The 18,291-nt window shown below is 47.7% G+C and overlaps 1 protein-coding gene across 48 annotated transcripts in view; it reads left to right on the top strand.

The window, feature by feature from the left end:
* Positions 1 to 4,587: 4,587 nt before the first annotated feature.
* The window catches only part of LOC308197502 (uncharacterized protein), a 31,428-nt gene continuing 17,724 nt past the window's right edge, over positions 4,588 to 18,291 (top strand). For 12 of the 48 annotated variants that reach the window (XR_013952992.1, XR_013953034.1, XR_013953035.1 and 9 more), the window contains exons 1-4: positions 5,306 to 5,534; positions 5,698 to 5,856; positions 11,893 to 15,497; positions 15,623 to 17,839. Coding sequence is in view for 1 of the 48 variants with exons in the window: in XM_080598022.1 (XP_080454148.1) it covers positions 4,911 to 5,070; positions 5,698 to 5,856; positions 9,803 to 9,830; positions 10,472 to 10,505 (381 nt within the window). In the remaining 47 variants the exon portion in view is untranslated. The other 36 variants (XR_013952993.1, XR_013953004.1, XR_013953005.1 and 33 more) reach the window with 31 other exon arrangements.

The raw sequence follows: 18,291 nt of genomic DNA, 5'->3' as shown, positions 1-18,291 counted from the left end.
TTTTCCTCAGGGTTGGGGTCAGAGTGGAAGGGGCTTCTCCTCAGGGTTGGGGCTGGACTAGAAGCAGCTTTTCCTGTGGGTTGTGGCTTTTCTTCAGGGTTGGGGCTGGAGGGGAAAGGGCTGTTCTTCAGTGTTGGGGCTTTTCCTCAGGGTTGGGGCTGGAAAGGAAGGGGCTTTTCCTCAGTACTGGGGCTTTTCCTCAGGGTTGTGGTTTCTCCTCAGGGTTGGAGCCGGAGTGGAAGGGGCTTTTCTTCAGTGTTGGGGCTGGAAAGGAAGGGTCTTTTTCTCCGTACTGGGGCTTTTCCTCAGGGTTGTGGTTTCTCCTCAGGGTTGGAGCCGGAGGGGAAGGGGCTTTTCCTCAGGGTTCGGGCCGGAGTGGAACGGGCATTTCCTCAGGGTTGGGGCCGGAGGCGATGGGGCTCCTTTTCCGGGTTGGGGCTGGAGGGAAAGGCGTGCAACAATGTGGCGGGGGTGTGTTTCTGCAGGTCGGAGTGGTCAACAAGGGGGAGTGTGTGTGTGTGTTTTTGGTGGTAGGGGTGCAGAAGAATGGGGTGGTGTTTCTGGAGGAATGGTTGCGCAACAAGGGGGTGGAGTATGTTTATTGGGGTAGGGGTGTGCAAGAAGGTGGGGAGGGTGTGTGTTTCTGGGGGTAGGGTTGTGCAAAAGGGGGTGGTGTTTCTGGGGTTAGGGTGCACAACAAAGGGAGTGTGTTTCTGGGGATGGGGTGTGCAACAACGGTGTGTGTGTGTGTTTCTCGAGGTAGGGGTGCGGAACAAGGGTGGGGGGGGTGTGTTTCTGGGGCTAGTGGTGTGCAACAAGGGGGATGTTTCTGGGGGTAGGTGTGCACAACAAGCAGGGGGTGTTTCTGGGGGTAGGGGTGGATAACAAGGGGGGGGTTGTGTTTTTCTGGGGGTAGAGGTGCGCAACAAGGGGGGGTGTTTCTGGGGGTAGGGTTGCGAAACAAGGTGGGGGGTGTGTTTCTCAGGGTATGGTTACACAACAGGGGGGGTTGTGTGTTTCTGGGCGTAGGGGTGCACAACAAGGGTGTGTGTGTGTTTCTGGGGTAGGGGTGCACAATAAGTGGTGTGTGTGTTTCTGCGGGTAGGTGTGCGCAACAACAGGGGGGGTTGTGTTTCTGGGGGTAGGGGAGCAAGAACGGGGGGGTCTTTCTGGGGGTAGGGGTGCGCAACAAGGGGGGAGGTGTGTTTCTGAGGGTAGGGGTGCGCAACAAGGGGGGGTGTTTCTGGGGGAAGGGGTGTGCAACAAGGCGGGGGGTGTGTTTATGGGGGTAGGGGTGCACAACAAGGGTGTGTGTGTGTGTTTATGGGGGTAGGGGTGTGCAACAAGGCAAGGGGGTGTGTCTCTGGGGGTAGGGGTGCGCAACATAGTGGGGGGTGTTTCTGGGTTAGGGGTGCGCAAGAAGGGGGTGTGTGTTTCTGGGGGTAGGGGTGTGCAGCAAGGCGGGGGGGTGTCTCTGGGGGTAGGGCTGTGTGTGTTTCTGGGGGTAGGGGTGCGCAACACAGTGGGGGGTGTTTCTGGGTTAGGGGTGCGCAACAAGGGGGTGTGTGTTTCTGAGGGTAGGGCTGCACAATGAGGGGGGTGGGTGTGTTTTAGGGCTAGGGCTGCGCAACAGGGGGGGTGTTTCTGGGGGTAGGGGTGCGCAACAAGGGGCGAGGTTTCTAGGGCTAGGGCTGTAAGGGTTTTTAGGGTTAGGTCTGTAAGGGTTCTGTAAGTAAGAGAAAAACTCTTCAGCTCTCTAAAAGGAGTTAAAAGAAAGAGGGGGCTGCAAGGGTTTGTAGGGTTGGGGCTGCAAGGGTTTGTAGGGTTAGGGCTGTAAGGGTTGTCTTAAGTAAGAGAAAGAAACTCTTCAGCTCTCTAGAAAGCTCAAGAAGTTCTTTTGCTGCAGAAAGAGGAAAATGCACATACTCCCAGTGAGTCAACAACAGCTTTTACTGTGAGCCATGATTTGTCCACTGACAGAAAACTACTCCTCACAGTAGACCTTCTTGGGAACACACATGTCTAAAAGGTGTGGGGAAGAGTGGGGGCCATGTAGACCACAACAGAATTAGACTTAATCATCTAACCTTTCTACCTGCACAAGCCAGGACAGGCATCAAAATCTCACACCTGCACTTGGTTTAGAATTTTGGCTAGAATTTGGCATAAGGCACTCATGCCTCTTACAAGCACCCAGGATTGAGAATATATTTCAGCTGTGGTGAGCAGCACTGCTGCTGTGTGAGCAAACGTAAACTGCTTACTGCCTGGAGAAAATGATTTCAAGGTCTTACTGCTTTTGAGACCCCACCTGGAGCACTGTGTTCAGCTCTGGGGCCCCCAGCACAAGAAGGACATGGGCCTATTAGAACAAGTCCAGAGAAGGGCCAAAAAGATGACCAAGGGGCTGGAGCCCCTCTCCTACAAGGACAGGATTTAGGGAGTTGAGGTTGTTCAGCCTGGGGAAGAGAAGGCTGTGGGGAGACCTTATAGCAGCCTCTCAGTACCTAACAGAAGCCTACAGGAAAGGTGGGGAGGAACTCCCGAAGGGGAATAGTGATAGGACAAGGGGGAATAGCTTTAAACCAAAAGAGAGCAAGTTTAGATTACACATTAGGAATAAGTTCTTTACTCAGAGGGCACTGAGGCACTTGGAACAGGTTTCCCAGAAGGTGTGGATGCCCCATCCCTCAAAGTGTTTAAGGCCAGGCTGGATGAGGCTTTGAGGCTCCTGGTCTGGTGGGAGGTGTTCCTGCCCCTGGCAGGGGGGCTGGAACTACATCATCTTTGAGGTCCCTTCCAACTCAAACCATTCTGTGAATCTGCAACAGTGGTAGCTCAGCATAAGGCAGCTAAAAAGTTCACCAGTATTTCGAACTCTACATTGCTGCTGCTACAGTGCTGTCCAGAGTCAGGTTTGATAAAGCCTCAGAACAGAATGTAAATATATCCTTCAGAATGTAACTTTAGTACAAGTCCGAGACTTTTTTTCTGGATTAAAAGCAGTTCAGAGGCACAAAAGAGCATTGTAAATTACAAGTGTTCCAGTCAAAATAGCCATCTATGGTCCTCAGTGATATCTCCCGATGGTGCGCACACCAAGATGCATACTTAGAGAAGTCATCTACATTCAGATTTCACCATTTCAAGGTATTAATACTGTGCATTTTCATTTTCTTGACCACCTTAAAAACATACGATGTGCTTAGCAGATAATGCCAGGAGAAAAAGAAAAACCTCTCAGCTTCTCAGAACATCCGAATCCCCCACCTCACCCCAGTTGTACCAGTACACTCATTTGCTTGTTACCAGTAACATGATCTTCCTGCATCAACCCTAAGCCCAAGAAGGAAAACATTTGCATGAACTTCTCCAGTATAAAAAGTGATTATAAAATAGAATAAGTTATTCCATCTCTAAACTTTATTTCCCATGGGAAACAGATTAAAGTGGTGGATAGGATGTGACCTTCAATTTATTAATGATTTAGCACAGTCAGCTGTGATTACTTGTACAGAGACAAGAGCATTTGAATTCACACCAGGAACCCTGCTCACAGACTGCTTCCGCTTTCCTCTGCGATAAACATATCCTTACTTTAAACTAGACTGTAATTCATTCAACAATATCAAACTTGGTATGTCAAAAACTCATTCACCTGAGCAGCTCTGTTTTAGAGCGCTTGCATGTTTAAATGGCTGCAGCATTGTATGGCTCAAAAGCTTTTTACTTGTGTATTGATGTTTCCAGTTCTGTTGAACTTGTATTCTACATAACTGGCTTGCAGAGTATTACCAGAAAAGAAAGTAGACTTTGTCAGACATGCAAATGTATGTGAAGGACAGAGTAGAGCATTTTAACTAATCACAGTGAAGAAAAGTTATAACCATTTTCAAAAGCAGCTAGAAATAACTGACATTATTATTTTTTTTTAAATTCAAATATTTTTTTAATTCCAAACTCACTCACGTTCAGTCATTTGGGAAAATCATCTTAGTGTAACTGCCATACCAATACCATTTAGCATGCTCTTTTCCCTTTCTTCCCAACCACTCTCTCTGTGCCCCACCCGGGGATTGCTTTATTGCCAAGACACTTAAAGTATGCTACAGCCTCAACTATGATAGTTATAAGTCCCATTCCTATTTTTCAGAGGTTGCCTGTCCAGATTCCATTAAAACAAGATAGTAGCTGCTGCACCACCTGAAATGCATGGAGATTAATATAACTGCTAACAAACCTTTTCCTTCTGGCTTCTTTCAAGACTATCACAATTGTTTCCACTCCTTTCAGCAAGTAGATTGCTGCAAAAACAAAACAAAACAGGAACCTATAGATCTGGAAGACATCCACTCCTCTGGATACACCCATATTCTAAGCACAAAATGCCACCATACCACCATCTAATTTTCTTAAGTGTACTCCAGCAGCATAAGACAACAATTCAGCACTTCATTCCTTCTCAAAGCTTAACAAATAAACCACCCAAAGACACCAATGTACCTTAAGCTGGACCACTCCCCTCTTAAAAAAAAAAAAAAAAAAATTGTCATGGAAGCTCACCTGCTTGACTGACTGCTGAAATGAAAGGGAAGGCTGGTAACAGAGGCTGTAATTGGAGAGAAGAAAGTATTAGAATCAGCTGGAAGCTCTGATAGGTGGTAGCTCCCCACCTGAGCTTATGCTCCTAAAGTAATTGTTACTTGTTTTGTTCTAAATCTTTTTTTTTTTTCACTGTTCTGAGGAGTTATTTTCAGATCAAAAACAGCCACTTGTGCTGCATTGTAGAAAACCAGATGCGGTTATCTACAGGTGGGGTGTGATTTTGATTGTACTGTAATTTTGAACACGCAACAAAACTAAAACTAAAATTAAAAAAAAAAAAAACACGTGGGGAGAGCAGCTGTGGCATGGTGGTGAGTCCCTGGGAAAGCCATCATCTGGCGGAAGAAAGCCCAGGGAGACTTCTCAGAGGTAAGAAGCCTTCAAATGTACAGGGACCCCTAACTCGTGTGTCGAGTGTGCGAGACAAACGTCTGTGGCATGAAGATCAAGGACGACTTCTCAGAGGTAAGCAGCTTTCCCTTTGTTTCCCCGTCCTCTCAGGAGCCATCCTTATGCCCTTTGCGCACTCTTGAGGCCCACAACACTCATTTTTTAAGTGGGCGGGTGGTCGGGACGACACGTGGTCGGTGGCTTCTGCAGAAAAGGCCCTTCTGCGGGGCGGGGTCGGTGCCGCGCCGCACTGGACCGGGTGTGCTGCACGGTCTTCACTGCGCAGGGCTTCGGGGGGCTGGGGGAGAGCGGGGCGGAGGGGCGGGAGGCGGCAGAGCGGCGGGGGTGCTTGGCTGACTCCGCTCTGGGTTGGATGGGCTGCTCCGTCCTGAGGCATGCTGGGAGCTGTAGTTGTGTGGAGCCGGGTAGCCACGTGGGCTCCGGGATGTGCGGCCGGTCTTTCCCCGAGCCGGGGCCAGGCTGTGCGTGCCGGGAGGTGCAGGTTGTCGCTGGCTGCGAGCGCGGTCGCCGGCAGTGAGGTGAGCGAGAGCCTTCGGGGGTGCCTCCCCGGAGCGTCGGGCCGGGAGGGGTGGCGGCTGCGGCGGCCGGGCGCGGGTCCTCGCTGTGTTTGATCGTTGGACTGCGCCTCAGAGGTTTTCCTCTCCCTGTGTTCTGACAACCGGTTCTCTCCTTTTTCTGCAGTTCACCAGGGCAGAAGCAGCTCCCCGCCGCTAGGACCCCTGTGGGTTTTGTTGCCGAGCGAAGGTGGCGCACCAGCTAAACCAAGAAAAGCTGCAGCTGGTGTGCTGCAGTTGCAGGTTTCCCAGGAGAAAGAGCAGCTCGTCTGTCCCGACTGTCCAGGTAAGTCGTAGCGATTTTCGGGTGAAATCAAGGTGTGACGGGGATTTTGTTGGCTCTTCCAGATAGCTGTTCCTACTGTTAGCATTCACGAAGACACATAATCCACAAAGTGATTATATGAAGGTGCTTTATTAGGCGCCAGAAGCTAGGGGCATGCCTGCCCAAATCTAACTTCGTCCCATTTGTTCACTCAGTTCTCTTTTATCTCCTAAAATATTACATATGCATTAAGTTTCACAACACATCTATGCATATTCATTTCCTAGCTCCACCTAGCCCCGCTTCATATGCTAATTATCATATCAGTCCTTCTGCGCTTGCGTATTACTCTCTGGTGGTTGTCCAGGTGGTCATTGGGATGAAGTAAGATGTCTTCATCAGAGTTGAACTTTTTAACTTTTTCTTCTTGCGCATGCTCTCTGAGCCCTTGGCCTCAGTCCAAACTGCAAGGTTGGTTTGATCCAGTTCCCGGGGTCCGAGAGGCCCCTGTTATCTAGATGTCTTGCAAATTGGGCATTCTTTTAGTCCTCCTCCTTACTCCTCATCATGAATCGGTGCATTCTCTCATGCTATCCTTGCACATATATTTTGTATCTTCCAAGCGCAGCCCAGGCACAGTACATCGCAAATGTAACACATATTAAGCAATATTGCATATTTCATCTTCTATTACCAACACTACCGAAGATCCCATCGGTTACAAAAGGCAGTAGTAACCTTGTAGTTTCTACGTTCTGTAGCAAAATATACTGGCAGATGAATAAATGAGCAGGTACACATACATGTGACTCTACAGCTGAGATTAAATAACGTGCAGTTTTTTCTGTGTTTTATTTTTCAAAGCACGTTGTTGCCGAGTGCCTGAGCTTTTTGCTCATGTTACTGAGGAAAGGAATGGCTGCGCTTCTCCCCCCCTCTGTTTTTCTTTTTTTTTTTCCTCTCCTCTTCTCCCTCAGTGACGGGGACTTGAAATGTTTTTCTCAGATGTCCACATGAAAATTAAAAAAAAAAAAAAAAAGCTGATGGTGAACACTGACAGAATTGGGTGACATTTTCAAGGTAGAGGGCAAATAACATGGAAATTTCTAGTACGTTAGTGTTACTCTGTTAACAAAACCGACGTACTAGCTGCTTGCTGTTCCTAGTTTTTTGGTTTGGCTTGGTTTTCCTTTCAGTAGTCTCCCCAAAGGCCTTTGTTGACAAAACTTTGTCCCGCTTCAGTTTTAAGAATTATCCTAGAAGTAATGAAACAAGTGCTTGCAGGGCTTTCCAGAATGCTAGTTTTGGTTGGTCAAGAAAGACTTGGGAGGCAATTCCTTTCACAGAATCGTAGAGTGATTTGGGTTGGAAGGGGCACTTAAAGATCATCTAGTCCATCCCCCTTGCCTCGATCAGCGGCATCTTTCACTAGGTCAGGTTGCTCAAAGCCCAATCCAGCCCAGCTTTGAGCACCTCCAGTAATGGGGCCTCCACAACTTCTCTGGGCAGCCCGTTCCAGTGTCTTACTACCCTCATCGTGAAGAATTTCTTCCTTTTGTTTGATCTAAATCTATCCTCTTTCAGTTTATAGCTGTTGCCTTGCCCTGTCACTACAGGCGCTGGTAAAAAGTCCTTGCCTGTCTTTTTTGTGAGTCCATTATATGTGTTTAATGGTAGTAATGAGGTCTCCCCAGAGCCTTCTCTTCTCCGGACCGAAGTGTGACAGAGCCCTGCTGCTGGCTTGCAGGTCAGTGCCAAGCTACTGGAAGGAGGTTTTTATGTACTTTTCCACTTCCTTCAAAGGGAAGTTGAAGCACAGACAAGCTGACTGAGAACATCCAAAGTGGTAGACGTGAGACTTTTTGTAGGACGCCAGGTCTTTTCCCCTGTGAGCGGAAGGAAAGCTTGTTTGGGCACAGGTATCTATCACAGAGGGATGCAGCTCTCTTGTTACCACTTCTGCTGACTCCTGAAGTGATCCTCAGCGCTGGTCTGATATCCCTGTGGCAAAAGATGTCCCTCAGATTGCAGAAGCAGCATTGTGGAATTTAGGTTTTGGTAGGTATCGAGGTTGTATCCCTGAAATCTCATCCATCTCAAGATACTACCTATCCTTGCAAACCTTGCTTCTCTGAAATCCAAGTCATTGTCCTTACCCCAGTAATACCGAAGGGAGAAATGCTCCATTGAGAAACTATCAGAAAGAAAGAATCTGTTTTGGCAAGCCTCCCTCCCTTGGAATCTGTGGATTCCTTAAACTGGCCCTGGCATGAGTATTTGAAGCAAATGCTATCCAAGAAAGAAAAATTATTTTATCTCTCATTTATCATTCTGTAATAGTTCCAGCTGACTTTGGTGACAGCATAATAGCGAAAGTGATTTCACTCTCTACCAAATAAAAACATAAATTACTTCTTTTGACTGTCTTGAAAGAATGGTACTAATAATAAATAGGTGGGAAAAGCAGAACTGTTGCGTTTCAGGAATTTTAGGTGGCCTGAGAAACACACAGCATGCACTAGGGTAGCAGCACAAAAGTATCTCAAAAACGGGCTCCTGCAAACAGAAAGACCTTTGGGAGGTCACTGACATTTGGTCAGAGTGGGCTGACTCAGCCATCATTCTGCCTTCGTTATATTTCATAGCAGTTTTGCGATATTGCAGGTCTTCAGCTTAAGGAAGACTTTTCTTCCAGGGATTTTCCCTATTGTTTGTTTACTTCAAACAGTACCAGGAAACAAAGTTGGAAGTTCTCATGTGTCCATTCAAGGCTAGGAGCTGGTTACCCAGCAAGATGCTTGCTTGAGGCACGGGCTCACCAGCTGATTAAATAACTGTCCTGGGGCAGGAGCATGTGGGACAAAATACTGCAGACAGCACAATCCATGCGTTTGGTTGCTTAATGCCACTGAGCTATGCTTTCGTAGCAGGAATGTGTCAGAAGTAGCAGTAATCCAGGGAAATGATGCAAACCTGGAGGTAGGCAGTCAGCTTTGTGAGCAGGGAGTGCTGGCATGGCCCTGCTCCCCTGACTACACCTGTGTGAATCAAGTAGGGGAAGTGAGTATGGGCGTGGTATTTCAGCCCTTTCAGGGAGCTGAACATCACTTGAAAAGATGATGACATCCCTGCCCTGAAGGACCTGCCCACTGCAGTCTGTAGCATTGTGTGCATTTGTAGCTTGATGGGCCTGAGAGTAGGGGACTGTGGGATGCTGGGGCTGGGATTTGGTTTGCGGGTTGCTGCCGCAGCCCCAGGAGCTTGTGTGTTAAGTTTAAGCTTGGAAATAAAGGGGGAGTGAGGGAAGAAAAAAAGCAAAGCCTTGCAGAGCCTCAGCTCCACCGAGGAACGAATAACAGTCTGTTTGCTTCTGGAAGAACTTCCCACTGCTGAGGATGGATGGGGTGGACCCCAAAAGGTAGATGGGATTGTGTGAGAGCTGGTGATACTGCTAGCAGGACTCCACAGCTGACAAGAGACATCGCTGGTTTTGATGTCCATCACAACGGAAAATGCTCGTTTCATTCAATTTGGGGAAGTCATGTGAAACTCGCAGACAGAAACAATACCAGTGAGACTCTGTTATGCAGTCATGGTGAAAGCTTAGCATAGCGAAGGAACAGTGTATACTAGGTAAGGTGAAAAATCGAGTCACACCTCCAAGAAGTCCCAGTTTGTGGTCTTTAAGCTTTTTTTTTTTGGGGGGGGGGGAGGAAGGGGGAGAAAGATGAATATTACCCACCAGAAAGGTGACCAAATCCATGCCTAAAAAGGTCAGCTGCTTAAAGCTTTTATAAATGATCTTTGTACTGCAAGTTTCAGTTTTCATGAAGCCAAGTTGAGATAAATCTGAAAATTTCTATCAGTTTAAAAGAACGCTTACTAAAATATTCTTGCCATTCACAATAATAATGGAGTGAGTGAACTTGTTCCACACAGTGACCTTATTTTTTTTTTTGTATTCCAGCAAACTGTGTACAGTCCCAGGAGCATAGGTACAGTCTTGTGTAGCATTGTCATTCTGCCCCACCACTCTGATATCTAACAAAGTAATACGTTCTGGATGTTGTCTACGAATTCTTTCCTTCCTTATGTAAGAGGTCAATGCACATATTGCCTAGTTTGTCATAGAGCATCGCTGAAGTACTGTTTTACTTGCATTTGTGAAGACAGCAGAATGAAAGATAGCAGCTCAGTGACTCCCACCGAGATGGTCATTAGGATAAAACAGGGAAGTTTCTAGCATATATTAAAAAGCCTGGAGGAATTAGCATAGCTTGCAGGAAAGTGTGCTGGAAAGAGATGATATTTGAGAGCAAGCGTGAAAATGTCTTTTTACCAAGAATGATGAGAACTGATACGTCTGCCCTGTGTTTGGATAGGTGAGTGAGAGAAGAGGAGCTGAGCATAGAGTTTGCAGGGGAATTGGGAAATGAATGAGATAATTTAACCTCTTTTCCATGCAAGCATGTTTTTTTTTTTTTTAATCCCATACTTTTGTTATTATCCAGAATTATTAATATAACTCTCTATTTTAACTGGTTTGGTTTTATGGGTAGCAGCTGACTACAGAAAGAACTAAGATGCTGAAGTGTCCTTGGAGCCGCTAACTCTACCTCTTTATCTGTTCCCTAAGAAGATGTCCCGGATTTAAAGATGATGTGTATTAAATGAAGTATGAGAAGAAACAGCTTCTTCCGACACTTGCGCTCCTTTTCTTCAGCTCATGCAGAAGGCTGACAGCCTGTCTCACTCTCTTCAGTGCTATCCCACCAGCTCCTTTAGGAGCTCAGCACCGCGTTTGGCCTGTTGTGATCTTCCCGATCTCCTCATTTCTGTGCTGCAACACCACCATCCACGAGAAGTCAAGTAGGATCTGAAGACCTTTGACATTGCTAAAGAATCAAACCTCAGCTGTCATTTTTAGCCCTTTGTATTCCAGATGTTTGCTTTGCTGGACGATGGTTTCATTTTTGATTTTGTAATATGTTCTTTGTAGAGGTTATTTTAAGCAGACAAGTAGGTAGCCTCCTTCCTTCAGTGGAATTGTGTGGGTTTTAGCTGAGCTTCGCACATCTGAGCGATTGCCCAGTGGTTGTTCTGGTCTTGACGCATCTCTAAAACCTTTGTCTGCCTCGCCCCCCTCTTTGTGTATTAAAATGCACGTTTGTGCAAAAATTATGTACGCTGTGCATAAGATGCCCGGTGGTTATGGGGCATTTTCAGCATTTCACAGATAAGGCTCCATGTTTACTTAATCACTTAAGTGTAGTCCTGGCTTTAAGTGTAGGTGTAGCTAATGATGGTTACTGAAGTGGTTATAAAGCTCAAAATGTTTGTGTATATCTATATAAATATATATATATACATACATATGTATATGTATATATATATATATAATGAAACTGATTCTGTGGAGTAAAAGACTTCTCTGCTTGTTGCATATATTCATCTATCAGCAGACTCTTGCAGGCTGATCCAAACTGGGTGCTGTGCCTTTTTTGTTGCCTGGAATATGCAATCTGTGCACCTCAGGTGTACCTGGTCTATTAACTATCTCTTATATTGTGCCATCCCGTTAATATCAGTGGATGTACCCAGCACCACCTTGGGGCTACACATAACGTGGAAATTTCTAGTATGTTAATGTTACTCTGTTTACAAAGCTGACATACTAGCCACTTGCTGTTTCTATTTTTTTTTTTCTTTTCAGTAGTCTCCCCAAAAGTTTTTGTGGACATGTTGTGTATCTTTTCTGGTCTTCCAGGATTCGTTTGTCAGGAAAGACGACCATGAAATCCGAGGGCTGTGGACAACCATCCACAGATGGTTGTCGCAGATGCCTTTGGTCACGTTATTTGTCCTTTTAGCTCGCCCTTTCCTTTATCTTGAGTTGATTTTTTTTTTTTTTTTTTTTGCAGCACTATGTTTGCAGGGGTAACATTGCTGCCGAGGTGTTTTTGATTAAAAATGATCTTAACTGTAATAGTGAATTCACCGAGTGTGGCTTTGTATAATGACTCCCAAGATCATAACATTTTTTTTCCTTTGTCACAGAGAGGAGAAAAGCTCTTTCCAGCGAGATGGAGAAGGAATTAATTATACCTCTGCCTCATCCTGTGAGACCAGAAGACATGGAGTAACTGTAAGCTGCGATTCTCAGGAGACACTAAGAGTCTCGGGTTCCTTCTCTGCCTGCCTCCCAAGGCCTCAGGGATGAGAAATCTTAGGCTTTATGTTTTTCCCTATGAAATACCGTCGTGTTAAGGGGCGTAGCTGACTTAACTGTTACGGGTCTGGTCGGATTCAGGTTACTGAACTAATACGGTCACGGATTCACCAATAACGTAGCACATCCTTGATCTAGTCGCATTCAATGAGAACTATCACAGCTAGGAACAATGCAATGAAGGGCAGTTTATTACAGCAGCCAGGGACACAGGTTCTTTGGATTGCCGGAGATAAATTCACTGTCCGCAAAAGCAAGCGAGCACGCATGAAATACACAGGTACTTGTCCTGGCTATTAACGTGTTAAAAGGCACAAAGGCTCTAGAGTTTTCTAAGTTTCCATGGAGACACCTGGTACAACCAAGTGTTCAAATCTTACCCCATGACATCCCAATGCAAGGGGAAGAGAGGCTCAGCCCATCGACTGATCCCGGAAGTCAGAAAGGTATCCTTCGTGATGTTATCTTCCCTAACATCCCCTTTCACTTAAACCAATTTACATTGTCCGCTGATCTATTCTCTTTAGTGACCAGTGATAGGACCCGCAGGAATGGTGTCAAGCTGCGGCAGGAGAGGTTCAGGGTAGACATCAGGAAGAGGTTTTTCACTGAGAGGGTTGTCGCGCACTGGAACAGTCTCCCTAGGGAAGCAGTCACTGCACCAAGCCTGTCGGAGTTTAAGAAGCGTTTGGACTGTGCGCTTAATCACATGGTCTGAATTTTTGGGTTGACCTGTGTGGTGCCAGGAGTTGGACTCGATGATCCATGTGGGTCCCTTCCAACTCGGGATATTCTATGATTCTATGATTATTTTCTGTCCTTGAGTGACTCTAGTCAGGCATATCTTGGTTATGATTGGTAAAAAGTTATCTTGCTTTTGTTCAAAGGAGAAATTCAGAGTGCATGCTCAGTGAGGGGTGGTCGCACCTTGGAGGCAAGGAGCTTTTGGGATGAAGGCGTGTTTTGATATTATAATGATGATATAATGAGCAAAAGTTCACTAGAGTACAGCATTTTTTCAAAAACACGACAGGTCGTTGGCTCAGGGTAGCAAATGTGCAGCGTATCGGTCTCAGTGTGCACAAGGCCCTCTGTGTTTGTGGCCTCTGTAAGTGGCCGTGTTGCTGGTTGCAGGTTCCTGGGTGTGGAGGGGACAGGGGCTGGGGGGTTGGCCCCGTGTTCATTGTCCATGGGGGAGCTGATGGATACAGACAAGCGATCTGGGTGTGGGGGCCACCCTGCTGGAGAGGCTGCAGGCTGGGGGGGGGGGGGAGTAAGGACAGCAATGGTGGGGGGAGGCCTGTGCTGTCTTTGCTCCCTGGGCCAGGTGTGGTGGGGCTGGTCTGCTCGGAGGGAGTGATTGGCGAGCGTGACCTGGGTTGCGGCTGCTGTGGAGGAGCAGGTGAGGGAGGGACTGGGGTCCCTGGTGAGGGGGAGGGAAGGGTGTTGGGGAGGCTGGGTCCTGCGGGATCAGCGGCTGGGGTAGGGAAAGCCGCGGGGGGTAGGCGGCAGGTCAGAAAGCACAGATTTGGCTCTGGGGCGGTGGCTGGGAGCATCTTGCCCCAGAGCATGCCGGGAGTTGTGGTCTTTGGGCTCCGGGCATCCGGTTGGCCATGTTGGTTTCCAGAGCACGCTGGGAACTGTAGTTTCATGTTGCCGCTCGGCACAGGGCCATTTAGGATGGGCAGTTATTTCCTCCGCGCCAGTGGAGAGGGGTGCCTTTTCTTGCCGTTTTCGTGTGGTGTTCCACGTGGCTCCCGCCACTTCCCTTAACGAGCAGACGGCCTGGGAAGCTGTGCCTGCCGTTCTGCTTCTGCCCATGCACGGAGCAGGCTGGCGTGGCGGCGCCTGGTGCCACCTGGTGGCCGAACAGCGAGCGGTGCTGTAGGCGAAGAGGCGCTGCAGCGACGCGTCGCTCTCTGCTCCCACCTGCTGGCGAAAGGGGGGTACTGCAGGCGGAGGAGATGCTCATGCGCTTTAGCAATTGCCAAGCTTCGTGCCCCGCAGCATGCCGGGAGTCGTGGTCTTTGGGTTTTGAGCGTCTTGTCGGCCATGTTGGTTTCCATGGCATGCTGGGAAACGTAGTTTTTCACATTGCTGTTCAGCTTCCTAGCTGGGAAGGGCACGTTGCTCAGGGCAGTTATTTCCTCCCCGAGACGACGTGGGGTGTGTTTTTCTGCCGTTTTCATTTGTGGTTTTCCACGCGGTTCGCACTGCTTCCGTTATTGAGAAAACGGTTTGGGAAGCTGTGTCTGCCGTTCTCAGGATGAGGGCGGTAGCGCCCTCTGCCACCACCTGCTGGCGAAAAAAATCAGTAACGCAGGCGGAGCCATGTAGGACTTCTCAGAGGTAAGAAGCCTTCAATGTATGGGGACCCCTAAACTTGTGCGCCAAGCCCGCAAGACAAATGTCCGTGGCACGAAGCTCAAGGACGACTTCTCAGAGGTAAGCAGCTTTCCCTTTGTTTCCCCATCCTCTCAGGCGCCCTCCTTACGATGCTTGTACACACTTCAGGCTCACAACACTCATTTTCTCCTCTACTTAGTATTCCTAGTCCCTGCCTAACCCCCACCCCCCACTTTCCAAGGACCTATGTGCTCTTCTCAGGTCCCTCCTGAGGTCCTACAGATCTTTTAAATCTGCTTAGTGTCTTTTCCAGGTTGTACTGTGCCACTATTTTTTCCCCTGCTCCTTTTGAGAATGTCTGTACCCTTCTCAGATCTTGATTGGGTTGGCTTTTTTGGACCCATCTGCATAGCCTTTTGTTTTTTAGATAGTCTACTAAGGTATGTTACTTTGCCTGTGAGTTATTTTACTACATTGAATTGCTTTTTTGTGGTTTGTAATCTGTTACACTCCTAGATTATTTCTACCTATGTAAAGAAAGGTTTCAGCTAATTACAGTCAAAAAAAGTTTTAGTTACCTACTTGCTCATATTGTCATTTCAATAATCAGAACTGAAGCAAAAGCACAGGAATTGTTACTTCTAGTAACACTCCACACATCATTGAGCTAAGCCAAATAAAAAATGCAGCTACTGGTCCTCCTGCTCTCTTTATCCCTTCCTGTGCTTTGCCCCTCCTCCTTCCCAGGTGATTGGGACAGGGTGCCGGGTGGGGCCTAATGGTATATGAGCAGCAGGTGTCCTATATGAGAGCTCATATGAGAGCTCCACCTGAGCAGCTCTTTGGGGGAAGGGAAGGGAGTGCTGTGCTCTGTTGTGGTGGAGCTCGGTCGCCCACCCCAGTAAAACCACCACAAGGGAAGATGTTCAGGTGTTTCCCTCTGAGGGTCTGAGGTGAGGCTGTTTGGGCCAGAGGAGCGGTGTGGCAGGTGGTTGCTTGCAAGCACAGTGGTCATTTTGTCCTTTTGTGTTGACAGGTGGCATGGGTGATGCTGTCTACTCCTTTTGAGCTTGGATCTAATTTCCAGGTACAGAGGCAAGTGGACTGCTGTTTTAAAATGATAAAATGAACTATGGAGTCACTTCTGTTGTTGAGGGATGGGTGCTAATGGTGGCAGCTGAATGTTTATCTTCTGTGTTTTTCTTTGTTCAGGCGGAAACGCAGTGTGCGATACAGGATGTCATGGCCCGAGCTGCCTCTGGAGTGACTCTGGTGGGCGATGAAGAGATGTAGCAGTTGCTTTTGGGGTGCGGTTGTCACTGCAGTTATTTTACGACATCAAATAGAGTAAAATTCCAGTTTGCCTTTTCGAGGTGCTGTAAGTGGCTAAAGAGAACAGATGGAAGCATCTGCTCTGTGGGGTAGGTAAGCTGCTGAGGTAAAGGAGGGGATGAGAGTAACTGACCTAAGGGTGCTGTGGCTATTGCTGCTGTGGTTGCTTTCTCTTCTGTTTCTCAGGTGCCACAGGCAAGGTGGACTGTGATAGTCTTCAGAATAGGAGCAAAGCAGGTCACTTGAATGCTGCCTGGTTCGTGAGAAAGGGGTTGTAGAGGAGAGAAGCTTTCAATATTCAAAGTTGAAGCAAAAGCATGGGCATTGCTGCTTCTAGAAACACCCCAGTTCTCTTGTCTGCACTCTGCATGGTGTTGAGCTAAAATCCAGATGAAAGAAAAAAAAAAACACAGCTGCTGCTTGTCCTGCTCTGTCTACTTTGTTGTTTCTTGCCCCTCCCCTTTCCCAGGTGCTTGGGTTTGGGTGCTGGGCGGGGCCAAATGGTATATGGGCCCCAGGCAAGGCATGAGGGAGCTCCTTCTGCCTGGGCTGCTCTTAGGGGTAAGTGCTTTGTTTTTCCTTCTGTCAGTTGCAGGGTTCTTTAGGTGGGTCAGAGTCTCTGGATTTCTAGATTGCAAGTGCTTGGAATTCACTTAATAGAGGGCTATTTAGCAGAGGTTGCCAGCTCGCTCGTTTTTGGGACGGTGGTCTACGCTTCTGTTTTGGGGTTATTTTAATCTCGAGATGTATCAAACCTCTTGTGTAACTCTCCAGAGGACTAAAAAGAGCTTGTTTACACACTGCAAGAGGCTTGACCACAGGCGCAGTATTACCAAGAGACTGAGCAGGGTCATACCAGAGTTACCTTTTCATCTGTAAAGGGTAAGTCTGTGATTACCCCTGCTGGGGCTGTTGTGTGTGCATGGCTTTTTGGCATTTGTGGAGCTCAGTTGTTTTTGTGTGTATGTTCTTACTTTTTTTTTGAAGGGCAAATTGTGTGCTGAGTGTGGTTGGCAAGAGGAGGTGGGGAGTTGTCTGGCAGGGGAGCTGTTCAGGATTGGTAGGTTTGGTTTCTAGGAGCGTGCGGCATCCTTCCTGAAGTGGGATGCGACATTGTTGGGCAGGAATGTTCCAGCTGTGGTGTGTCTTAAACAATGTAGCTTGTGTAGTGTGTGTTGTGCAGCCCAGGCAGAGTTTGCTGTGGCGCCGTGAGTGAAGAATCTCAGTTAGAGCTGGTGAGTGTAATGGGTAAGATGTATTTGTTCATTGTATAAAGAAATAAAAAAAAAAAAAAAAAAAAAAAAAAAGAAAAGGGATAAGATGGTTATAAAATAGATAGTATTTTACACGAGGTTGGGACAGAGCTTCCTGATCATAATAGAACCTTGATATATGATGACAAAGTTGGGGAGGGCGGGGATTTGCTAACTATCTGTAAGGAATTTGGGAATCTGCGAGGGAGATAAGGTTGCACAATGTTGCCTCAATGAAGGGGAGGCTTATTAGGCAGATAACAAGAAGGGGGGGTGTTGGGTAAACATCCTTGAACAGGTACAAAGACTCTGTGAAATACCCCATCGCAAGACATCCTGTCTGCTACTTCACTCCCCCCCACCCAAACATTAGCACAATGCGTGAGCACCAAAGAGAGGAAGCAGCCCCCCCCCCCCCTTTGGACTGCATAGCCGCAGCTGGTTCAACAAGCCCGGACAAGCTGGAACTCGGATACTATAAAACAGCACCCCCGGAGAAGGAAAATTGTGCGCCGCTGCGGAGTCGGAACTCCCCGGCCGCCCAGCGCTGTTTTGCTTCTGCTTGCTTACTTAATTAATAAATTCTGTGATTAATAACATTTATTAACAGACCGACTTCGTATGCGAGTCTGTTCATAACAATTTGGTGCCGTGACTCGGATAGGCAATTTGATTGAGGACTCCCCTTTGGGGGTGGCGCCCCGCCGATTTTGGCGGCCCTCGAAGCAGGAAGTCTCATTCAGGCCTTCACCGACGAACCTCAAAAATTAAGCAGAAGCAAATAAAGCCGGCAAACCCTTAGCAATCTTTGTGCACGAAGACCGAACGAAGACCCACGGGGTGGGTAAGTATAGGCCGGTGATCCGTTCGGTAAGGGTGGGGAATCCCGGAGTACGGCTTCTGAGACGGCCAATCGCGGCCGAAGCGAGTGCGGACCCCTCGGTAGTGCGGTTCCCACATCCCGCGAGGGACTGGGCCACGAAAAGGGGGAAGTGTGTGTGTGTGTGTGAGTGAAGGTACTCCGGAAGATGGGACAGAAGAAAAGTAAGCCTTCTGGTCCCATGGGTGGGGGAAATAGCGGTAGGAATATTCCTCCTATTCCCCTGGATAGCCCGCTGGGGCTAATGATTAAGAATTGGAGTAATTCCCCTTCTAGGCGGGGAAAAAAGTAAAGTAAAAATGATTCATTATTGTGTAGAGATCTGGGGTAATAAGCCCATAAAGGGGGACAGTGTGTTTTGGCCCCTTTTCGGTTCCTTTGAGGATTGGATATGTCAGGCTCTAAATATTTATGTT

The sequence above is a fragment of the Anser brachyrhynchus genome (genome assembly GCF_964034855.1).
Source record: "Anser brachyrhynchus genome assembly, chromosome: 6".
NCBI classification, from domain to species: domain Eukaryota; kingdom Metazoa; phylum Chordata; class Aves; order Anseriformes; family Anatidae; genus Anser; species Anser brachyrhynchus.
The sequence above is the reverse complement of the archived record's forward strand: the minus strand, read 5'-3'. Positions and strand labels throughout refer to the sequence as shown.